General features: G+C 42.6%; 1 protein-coding gene across 1 annotated transcript; it reads left to right on the top strand.

Annotated features, from left to right (window-relative positions):
• Nucleotides 1–380: 380 nt before the first annotated feature.
• On the top strand, nt 381–11029 carry smarca5 (SWI/SNF related, matrix associated, actin dependent regulator of chromatin, subfamily a, member 5). Its single transcript, XM_034129975.1, has 24 exons — nt 381–659; nt 1812–1931; nt 2016–2182; nt 2275–2375; nt 2471–2571; nt 2680–2859; nt 3160–3315; nt 3412–3543; nt 3999–4067; nt 4180–4289; nt 4393–4619; nt 5116–5237; nt 5355–5507; nt 5998–6130; nt 6229–6377; nt 6473–6595; nt 6683–6790; nt 7533–7646; nt 8312–8434; nt 8554–8686; nt 8778–8896; nt 9431–9643; nt 9735–9845; nt 10572–11029. The coding sequence occupies exons 1-24, from the start codon at nt 588–590 to the stop codon at nt 10635–10637; spliced, it is 3102 nt and encodes a 1033-aa protein (XP_033985866.1). The 5' UTR covers nt 381–587; the 3' UTR covers nt 10638–11029.
• Nucleotides 11030–11116: the final 87 nt, after the last annotated feature.

Raw genomic sequence — 11116 nt, 5'->3', positions numbered from 1 at the left:
GCATTCAAGTACCCCTCGTCCATCTCGCCTTTATAGGACTACTTCTTGAAGATATGTTAACTTAACAATAATGATATTGTTTTATTTAACTTTTGTCTCATATGTAGCTAATTTTGTAGAACTTTCAAATAGTTTTAATCATTACTTGTCTGCCATTTTTGTCTCACTTTAATCTTAGCTTTGAAACGTGCAAAATGAACAATTAATTTACTTATTATTATTATAATCATGATATGTATTATTATTATTATTATTTTACGTTACCATTATTATTGCACACATTGATAAAGAAATCAACTGAAAACCAAATCATTTCCAACCGCCGTTAAAGGCAGCTTAACCAAGTCTCGCGATAGAGTGCACACACCGGGTAACTGGCGCGGGAATAACGCGGGTGCCCGAGACAACTCTTGCTAGCGGGAACGTGCTGCCTCTGACCAACCGATGTGTCTTTCATTATAGACAGCATAATTGTTCTTATTTACCCGGAGAAAGTTCGGGAAATCCTAAACGGATATTATACGGGATCATACAAGGCACCACATAACGGGTGATACATCTGAATCGTAGAGGGAAATTCGACAAAAATGTCCGAACTCCTAAGCTGCGTGGAACAGCGGGAAGAACCGACTGAAGTTCCAAAACCCGAAGCAGCGGAGGTAAGATGGTTAAAAAATGGGCATCGTCTCCTCATCACCGACTCCATTTTCCCTAGATCTACCACATATGTACCAAACTCAAAAACCTACTCGTTCCTTCAATTCGGCATTGATAAACATTCACTTTGTCAATGTTAATGCGGGCTTGTTGAGCTAACTAGTTATGTTAGCTAACCGCGGCGGAGCTAACGTTAGCTCACGACAACAACAGCTCGGTCCCATTCACCCGGGACTGAAGCTACAGAGCAGCAACAGGGCCAGGCTGTTTCACAAGCGCTAAGATAGCTAGCTTAGCCCCGCTAGCGACCCATCTATCATCCCTATGAAAGTCCAAAAGTACTTTCTGTTTACGGTTTGTGACCACAGTCACCCAGCGAGTCCTTTGTGACTATTATTCTGGCTTGTGGAAACCTCGTGAACGCAGCGAGCAGCCCTCTGCCCAGCTGTCCCGTCTGAGCCTTTGTTTTCAGTGGGACAGGGCATCACCTGTAAACGAGGGGTGCTGCGTGCCTGCAACATGCGTTTCACTCCACTTTGTTGATTAATCCCATTACAAGTAAAGGCCTTTTGTATTTATTTATTATTTGTTGTTAAGTTAAATAGCAATTACAGGACAAGTGCACGTGCAGTGTCACGGATACCCACAAAAGAGGAAAGAGTATTTACAAGTAAAGACAAAAAAACATGACAAAGTAGCAATGGACCCCATAACAAACTTGAGTAACACAACATGTTTTCAGACGTGTATGTCTGATTTAGAGAAGAACAAGTTCCGCCGTTTTACTTTCACGTACTTGATCCCACAAAGTGTTACAGCAGTTTAAGTACAGGAAACAGTAGAAAAATAACTACCGTACGTGATAAGCACCCGATACAGTCAAAAAATGTACAGGCAAGGATTATATACATGCTTACAGGTAGTATTACGTGAAGTATTTGAAAAAACGTAATGACACTTAAGAAACAAATAATACATTATGAATAAAATGTTTGGGGAGTTTGTGAGATGTTATCCGTAACAGGAGATCTTCCATCATATGCTGTGTGTTCCAGAGAGCATCCGAGAACAGAGCTGGTGGTTTGTCTAATCTGTTCCTGTTAGTTGTTAAATCTGAAGAAAGCAACTGAACAACCATTTTTTTTTCCGCTCAGGAGAAGGCAGATTCTTCAGATGAAGGGAAAGAGTCGACCTCAGAGGCTGGGGCTGATGTACAAGATGCCACTTCCTCTACCAAAACTAAAGAAACTGGTCTGGGGTATGAGGAGAAAGTGGTAAGTATCTAACCATAGCTTTAAAATCTCACCACTCGGATCTTGGATAAATAAGCTAACAAGACTTTTTTTCTATGTGTGCAGCTCACAGACCGGACCAACAGATTTGAGTACCTCCTGAAGCAAACAGAGTTGTTTGCTCATTTCATCCAACCAGCCGCACAGAAGACCCCCACCTCCCCGCTGAAGATGAAGCCAGGACGTCCTCGCATGAAGAATGATGAAAAACAGAATCTGCTGTCTGCCGGAGAGTGAGTAATTGAACACCACCCCAATTTATTTATTTAATAAATACTGCCATTGCGATCATGAAAACTAATATTTGATTTCTGTGCTCAAACAGCAACCGACACCGCCGCACAGAGCAAGAGGAGGACGAAGAGCTTCTGAGCGAGAGCACCAAAACTACTAATGTCTGCGTTCGCTTTGATGACTCCCCCTCCTGTAAGCAATGTTCTACTTCTTTATTGAGGCTTGAAAGGTATATAGCAAAAATCATGAGCAGAAGTGATGACAATGTTTTCTTGTCTCTCATTTAGACGTCAAACAAGGAAAAATGAGAGACTATCAGGTCCGGGGTCTGAACTGGCTCATATCTTTGTATGAGAACGGCATTAACGGCATCCTTGCTGATGAAATGGTCAGTACTTTAAAACTGTAACCTATTCTTTTAAAGGGGAGTGACACATATTGTATTGTTGAATTCACATATACTGCTGTTTATCTCACACACTGTGCTGTTTTTCAGGGTTTGGGGAAGACTCTGCAGACCATTTCTCTGCTGGGTTACATGAAGCATTACAGGAACATCCCTGGTCCCCACATGGTGCTGGTGCCCAAGTCCACCCTCTACAACTGGATGAATGAGTTCAAGAGATGGGTGCCTTCACTGCGCGCCGTCTGCCTGATCGGAAGCAGAGAGCAGAGGGTACGCAGCCTCAGTGTTATGATTGTAACTGGAATAGCTGGATATATTTGACCATCTAACGCCACCTATAGATTTGACTTTAATGTGCTTGTTTTGCAATGAGAAACTGTTTTGGTCAATTGGACTCATGTAGGTTACATATCAAGTGTGTATCAAAAGAATGGATTATACTGTATGTGAGGAAGGAATTGATCATTTGAAAACAGCATGCAGAACAACTTTAGCTTTACTAAAGAAAAATAACTTTATAAGGTAAATAAACCAGACTCAAAAACATCAAATGTTTTTCATCAATTTCAGAATGCCCTGATCAGAGATGTGCTGCTGCCCGGAGAATGGGATGTGTGCGTCACATCCTACGAGATGCTCATCATTGAAAAGGCAGTGTTCAAGAAGTTCAACTGGAGATACCTGGTCATTGACGAAGCCCACAGAATCAAGAATGAGAAATCAAAGGTCAGACACACACTGAAACAAAATATATATTTTCATATTTCAGAACCACTCTTGTGTTTCACAGTTTTTCCTAATGAAGCAATTTATTTCCTATAGCTGTCAGAGATTGTGCGAGAATTTAAGACCACCAATCGTTTGCTGCTGACCGGAACCCCCCTGCAGAACAACCTCCACGAGCTGTGGGCTCTGCTCAACTTCCTGCTGCCCGACGTCTTTAACTCATCAGAGGTAAAGACTGCCTAGAAATGCGCAATATCAGGAGATTTAGACGATACGATAAACTAGGGCTGTGCGATTATGGCAAAAATCATAATTACGATTATTTTGGTCAATAATTGATATCACGATTATTATAAACAATTATCCATTTACTTTGAAAACATCAATTTATTGGAGAAAAAAAAATGGAACATTATGTTTTTAACAGTTGATTACCCTGAACTTTAAGTATATTTCAACTGAAAAACCAATAACAATTTTTTTTTAAATAATAATTGTTTTATTTCGATTACGTTGTTTTCGTAATCGTTGCAAGCCAAAATCGTAATCGAGATTAAAATACGATTAATTGCACAGCCCTACGATAAACCTGCTTTCAAGCTGGAGTCCCTAATTGTACTGATGTTGTTATTTAGAAGAAACGTGCTTTGTTTTCTGGTACTAATGTTTATTTTTCCCCATAGGACTTTGATTCCTGGTTCGACACAAACAACTGCTTGGGTGATACCAAGTTGGTGGAACGTCTTCACACTGTAAGTTTTCCTCATGTGAACTTCCAACTACTTTGTCAAATGTAAGGTGTTACTCTCATTTGGGTCAAAGCACTCTTTTGACGTGTCTTTTTATTTAATTTTTTGTGTGTAGGTGCTGCGTCCCTTCTTGCTCCGTCGTATCAAAGCGGACGTAGAGAAGAGTCTGCTTCCGAAAAAAGAGATCAAGATGTATGTGGGCCTGAGTAAGATGCAGCGAGAGTGGTAAGCAGTTTTCATTTATCCATACAGCTTGAACTAAACTGTGTACTGACATTAAATGGTTGTACACCTGTATGTAATATTACCTCCCGTCATATGTCATCAGGTACACAAAGATCCTGATGAAGGACATCGACATTCTGAACTCAGCGGGTAAGATGGACAAGATGCGTCTGCTGAACGTTCTCATGCAGCTGAGGAAATGCTGCAACCACCCGTACCTGTTTGACGGGGCCGAGCCCGGACCCCCGTACACCACCGACAGCCATCTGGTGGTGAACAGCGGCAAGATGGTGGTGCTGGACAAGCTGCTACCCAAGATGAAGCAGCAGGGTGTGTAGAGAGTCATGCTGTGAATGTACCAGAATTCATGGTTATCCTCCTAAAGACGCAGTATTTTTTATTACAGAATCTTAAAATTGTAGGATACTAAGATGCTATAGAACACATCATTGAGTTTCATTCATAAGTGGTGAAAGACGGACTTTGATACTTTACTCGAGTAAAATAACCAAAGTACAAACATCTACAAATATTCCACGACAGGACCTTAAAGTAAAATACTACTGTATTCCAATCTGTATCTATCCTCTCGTTTCTACTCTTTGCTTCTGTTGTGCAATAAAATATCTTGCCCCACTCAGTTACCCAATTGCAATCAAACATAGCTTTTGTCAGAATAAAAACTGAAAGAAATCGAGTACTTTAATAAGATTGATTATTTCTAACTAGTTTGAAGTGCTGTCTCAAAGGACTGCATGGGCTGTTTCTTTCTGTCTTTGTTTTAACACATTCCTCTGACGGAGTATACTGTCTCTCTTCCGTCCAGGCTCTCGTATCCTCATCTTCAGTCAGATGACCAGGGTGCTGGACATCTTGGAGGATTACTGCATGTGGAAGAACTATGGCTACTGCCGCCTGGATGGCCAGACGCCGCACGAGGAGAGACAGGTGCGGGTCTCATATAACAGGATGCCAAATAACTGATTACGTCAACATATTACCATCGTCTTTTCTCTAACAAGAGTCAAGTCAAAAATATAATCTTCATGTAACTTTGTTTTTCAGATCTCTATCAACGCATACAATGAGCCCAACAGCCCCAAGTTTATCTTCATGTTGAGCACCAGAGCTGGAGGACTGGGTATCAACCTGGCTACAGCTGATGTGGTCATCCTGTACGACTCGGACTGGAACCCCCAGGTCGACCTGCAGGCCATGGTGAGTACATCCCTAATCCTAACATGAACCAGGTGCTGTAGAGCTTTTATTTCAGGGGAGTTGACCATCCATCCATCCATCCATCCATCTTCTCCCGTTTATCCGTGGTCGGGTCGCGGAGGTAGCAGTTCCAGCAGAGAGCCCCAAACGTTCCTTTCCCTGGCCACATCAACCAGCTCTGACTGGGGGATCCCAAGGCGCTCCCAGGCCAGCGAAGAGATATAATCCCTCCACCTGGTCCTAGGTCCTTGGTCTCTTCCCAGCTGGACGTGCCTGGAACACCTCCCTAGGGAGGCGCCCAGGTGGCATCCTTACTCGGTGCCCGAACCACCTCAACTGGCTCCTTTCGACGCGAAGGAGGAGCGGTTCAACTCCGAGTCCCTCCCGGATGACTGAACTTCTCACCTTATCACTAAGGGAGACGCCAGCCACCCTGGGGAGAAAACCCATCTCGGCCGCTTGTGACCAATTGTGTTTTTTTTAATTTAAGGACCGAGCTCACAGGATTGGTCAGACGAAGCAGGTGCGGGTGTTCCGCTTCATCACTGAAAACACGGTGGAGGAGAGGATCGTGGAGCGGGCTGAGATGAAACTGCGCCTGGACTCCATCGTCATCCAGCAGGGTAACTCCTCGCTGTCATACAGGATCGCTGAGAAATGTAACAAAGCGTCTACCAATAGGAGCTTTGAGAGACTCATTTCCCATCGTTGTCATTAACAGGAAGACTAGTGGATCCAGGTGCAAACAAGCTGGCCAAAGACGAGATGCTGTCCATCATCCGTCACGGCGCCACACATGTGTTCGCCTCCAAAGAGAGCGAGATCACCGACGATGACATCGACGCCATCCTGGAGAGAGGGGAGAGGAAGGTGAGACAGTACAGGTTGTGGAAAATGGATGCTTTTTCGTGTCTAGTTTTTTAAATGTGGCAAAAAATAAACACTCTGTTCTTGTTATTTGCTAGACCATGGAGATAAAGGAAAAGATGGCTAACCTGGGTGAGAGCTCACTGAGGAACTTCACCGTGGACACAGAGAACAGCAGTGTGTATAAGTTTGAAGGAGAAGATTACAGAGAGAAGAAAAAGGTACACAAAACACTCAAACATCAGGGGTCAGTCTTTAATTCCAACAATAAAAACCTCTGAGTCTAACCCTTCTTCCTCTTCATTCAGGTCATCACCAACTGGATCGAGCCGCCTAAGAGAGAGAGGAAAGCCAACTACGCTGTGGACGCTTACTTCAGAGAGGCCCTGAGAGTCAGTGAGCCCAAAGCACCAAAGGTAGGGGCCATCACTTTACAAACACCCTTAAGTCCTAAAGCATTAATGCAGCAGAAAGTCTAATTACAATGTTTTTATTACTTTTAAGCACACTTATGTAAATATATTTAACCCTTAGATGCACGAGTGACTGGACCCTACACTCTTCCATAAGTGGGTCAAAAAGGACCCGTATTAGAATAATATGTGTTTTTATGTCATTTTGGTTAAGAAAAATCACTTGTATAATATTTAGTATTATATTTGGTTCACACTAGAAATATTTTATATTTATTTTTTCACTATTTATAATTTTAGCCTTTTTTTTTACATTTTGGAAAAAAAACGAAATTCCATAGAAAATGCATGCGGGTCATTTTTGACCCACTTATGGAAGCTTGGGGTAGAAATACAAAAACTACAATTTCTTAAAATGTGAATGGCATGATATCCAAAACATGTTTTTTGAGGAATAGCTGGAATATGAAATGATAAAAAAATGTAATTACAAAGATACTCTAAGAAAACCACCTTCACCAGGTCAAAAAAGACCCACTTGTGCATCTAAGGGTTAACATGTTCATTCAAATGCTCAACGCTTCACTGTGATATCTTGTTTCAACAGTTTGTGTGAATCCTGTTTTTAACTATAAATGCCTGAATTTCCCCAAGGGGATCAATCAAGTTCCATCTTATCTTATTATGTATGTGTGTTTATCCTGGTTGAGGTATTACATGTGTTTGTGTGTTTCCCATTTCCCAGGCTCCTCGTCCCCCCAAGCAGCCAAATGTGCAGGACTTCCAGTTCTTCCCTCCACGTCTTTTTGAGCTCCTAGAAAAGGAAATCCTCTTCTACAGGAAGACCATCGGCTACAAGGTACCAAGATATTTTTCACATGAGAAAGACATCATTTGTTTGGAAGTGGAAATGTCTCTAAAGCACATGTGTCAAACTCAAGGCCCGGGGGCCAAATCAGGCCCTTGGTGGATTTAATTTCGGCCCGCAGGATAATTTCTAATTACTATTAGATCTGGCCCGCCGGTATATTGCACGCACACCTTCCTCAGCTCAGAGCCTGACCCCAAACATTGATGAACTTGCACCCAAGATGAGATGCCAAGTATCTGGCTTGAACTAGCATCACAGAGCAGCAAACTGAGTTTCAATGGATGTTTCCTTCTGCACTTTTTTTCTTGAGACAACAGAGCATGTTTGGTTTTTTCTTTGAGGGGAATTGTTTTTTTGAAGCTGTTGTTGGCCTGTGGAACAATGTAATCATAAGAAATGACTCCGGAACAGCTGCAGATAGAGCCATAAGAAATTAATGCAACTGATTATTTAATGTTTAATGTTGTTTTTATAGGCAATAATTTAAGCTTTGTTCCAGGTTGAATATGTGCAATAAGTTCATTTCAATAAGTTCTGCAATAAACATCGAACCAGTCCGGCCCTCGACTAGTAGCGATTTTTTTATTTTGGCCCACTGTGTATTTGAGTTTGACACCCCTGCTCTAAATCATTCTGTGGCTGCGTCTCTTCAGGTGCCCCGTAATCCAGAGATGCCAAACTCTGCCACGCTCCAGAAGGAGGAACAGGGTAAGATCGACGAGGCGGAGGCGCTCACAGAGGAGGAGCTGGAGGAGAAGGAGAACCTGCTGCAACAGGTACTGATCCTTCCCCCTGAATACACTACATGTGTGGTTAATGTGCCGAGTCGAGTTTAAATGCTTTGTGTCTGCATCTAGATTGAGCATATTTGTAAACATCTGTACCTTGATTGCAGGGATTTACCATTTGGAACAAACGTGACTTCAACCAGTTCATCAAAGCCAACGAGAAGTGGGGAAGAGATGATATTGAGAACATTGCCAGAGAAGTCGAGGGCAAAACTCCAGAGGAAGTCATGGAATATTCTGGTAACAACTCATTTTTTTACCCTCTATTCTACATGCAAACTTTACATTTCTTTGCATGTTTAGACAATGATTTGCTTGTTTGTTCCTCCAGCTGTGTTCTGGGAGCGCTGTAACGAGCTGCAGGACATCGAGAAGATCATGGCGCAGATCGAGAGAGGAGAGGCCAGGATCCAGAGGAGGATAAGCATCAAGAAAGCACTGGACTCAAAGGTAGCCATCTTACCATTCATCTCTTTAAACGACTTCATTAGCTTTATCTCATTAAAGGTGGGGTAGGTCATTCACTTCAGAAACACTTGTTATATTCCATGGAATGCTCTTAGCATCCCGATAGCAATGAATACATTAAATGCTTTGACAATAAATACATAAAAAATGTCATCTGTGGAAGCCGTAGTACTGTAAAAAGCACGACCAATCATCTGAGCCGGCCCGGCTAAAATAACTGGATGGCCTACCTGCCTGTCAGCCTTCCATCTGTGCACAAACTTATCTCGTGCCCTCATTGGTCATGTGTGCGTTCGTGTGTGTTGGAGGAGGGGCTCTGTAAGGAAGTCTGGTTGTGTACTTTCTAGCGCACTCGAGCTGGTTTCTCCATTCTTACCTACCCTACCTTTAAGCATTGTGTTAAACACCAACTCTAAATCCTGCTCTGATCTTCTAATCGTCTCGTCTCCACATTATCCTCTCTTCCATCCTTATTAATGAATTAACACTCCCTTAATTCCTCATCTCCTTGCCCAGATCGGTCGCTACAAGGCTCCCTTCCACCAGCTGCGCATCTCTTACGGCACCAACAAAGGCAAGAACTACACGGAGGAGGAGGACCGCTTCCTCATCTGCATGCTCCACAAGCTGGGCTTCGACAAGGAGAGCGTGTACGACGAGCTGCGGCAGTGCATCCGCAACTCGCCTCAGTTCCGCTTCGACTGGTTCCTGAAGTCCCGGACGGCCATGGTAAATGCTGGCTTCTTGGTGCTATTTTGCTTTTCTTTTTGTGCATGTTGCCTACAAATTAAAAATGTTGTTTGTTATTGTGTGTGTGTAGGAGCTCCAGAGGCGATGCAACACTCTGATCACACTGATCGAGAGAGAGAACATGGAGCTGGAGGAGAGAGAGAAGGCCGAGAAGAAGAAACGCGGCCCGAAGAATGTCTCAGTAAGTTACCAAAGAACTACAGGAAGCAAGGCACTTTGATGCAAAATAAAACATGAATTATGTCTGTGGCTGGGTATTGTTTGAAGTTTTTCCAACCACCACGGAGTGCCAGAAAAGTAATCTTCTGACAGCCTGTGAAGTGGCCCTTTAATGCTTTTTAGGGGTTTCCCTTTCCTGTAGTGTGGTAGGCTTTTGTGCATGTAAATGGTCTGCAAAGGCTAAAATCACAAAGTTACCTCCAGAGGGAGTTTCTCTCCTACACACATTCCCCCCCCATGCCTGAAACGCCTCCATTGGACTCCTTCGTTTACTCCCAAAACGTAGTGACATCTCTTTGTACCACTCACGCTTCTATTGGATAGCACTCCAACACCTTTTAAGTGATGGGCTAAGGGGCGGGACATCTCTAAGCGGTTGACCAATCACAACAGAGCCAGCCAGCTAACCAATCAGAGCAGACTGGGCTCTGGTTTCTGACTCACATTTAAGGATAACACTCCTTTGTGGTGACTGACTGTGTTTGTCTAAAATGACTGTCAAAAATAAAATAGTTAATTAAGTACTGCAAGTCTGTCCTGGAGAATCTTATGGTGTTTGAATGTGGCAGAACGCTCATTACTATTAAGTATTTAGGTCACACAGCCCTGTTTTTGTCTGGTTCACAGTGACTTATATGTCACTGCTTGTGAAATGTTCCTTTTTAATAATATTCTTTTCTTACCCTAGGCCCAGAAACGGAAGTCAGACGCGACCCCAGATGGCCGTGGACGCAGGAAAAAGCTGAAGTTGTGAAGCCGTTAACAACTTGAATCTACTGAGTCAGAATCTGAGATGGCAGCCAGCTCCGTATCGTTAGTCCTAGTGTTTGTTATGCAGACTGTGATAATGTGTCTAAACCCCGACGGACTGACTTTGTTAATTAGGTTTTAGGGAGTGAAGCCTGCCTTGTCACTTACCTAAACTCTGCAGCTGTGCTGGTTTAGTTTGTATCGTTTGCTAGTCCTTGTTTTATTTTTTACTAGTACTTCATTGAAATAAATGTATTTATGCTTGTTGGTTGTACCACATTCCATTGCTCAAAACAATATGTACAATTTTAAAGAAAACATTTGTTCTTTTATCTTCCTATGTGAAGTAGAAAATGTATTTTAAAGTCACAAATAAACCTTCATTTTTTTTTTAAATACGTGTGTGATAAATAAGACACTGATTCAAAAAAAGGACATTTATATTTGGCAGATGAAGTGTACATACATCCAAACTTTTTAAAT

This window comes from Trematomus bernacchii, unplaced genomic scaffold, assembly GCF_902827165.1.
Source record: "Trematomus bernacchii unplaced genomic scaffold, fTreBer1.1, whole genome shotgun sequence".
NCBI lineage: Eukaryota > Metazoa > Chordata > Actinopteri > Perciformes > Nototheniidae > Trematomus > Trematomus bernacchii.
This window is presented reverse-complemented; position numbering and strand designations above follow the sequence as displayed.

Bases quoted from the DNA above. Each gene is read 5' to 3' on its own strand.
- smarca5 (XM_034129975.1), top strand. From the start codon at position 588: ATGTCCGAACTCCTAAGCTGCGTGGAACAGCGGGAAGAACCGACTGAA. The intron at 5,508-5,997 runs GTGAGTACATCC...TTTTAATTTAAG, and splicing joins AGGTCGACCTGCAGGCCATG to GACCGAGCTCACAGGATTGG. The intron at 9,846-10,571 runs GTAAGTTACCAA...TTCTTACCCTAG, and splicing joins GCGGCCCGAAGAATGTCTCA to GCCCAGAAACGGAAGTCAGA.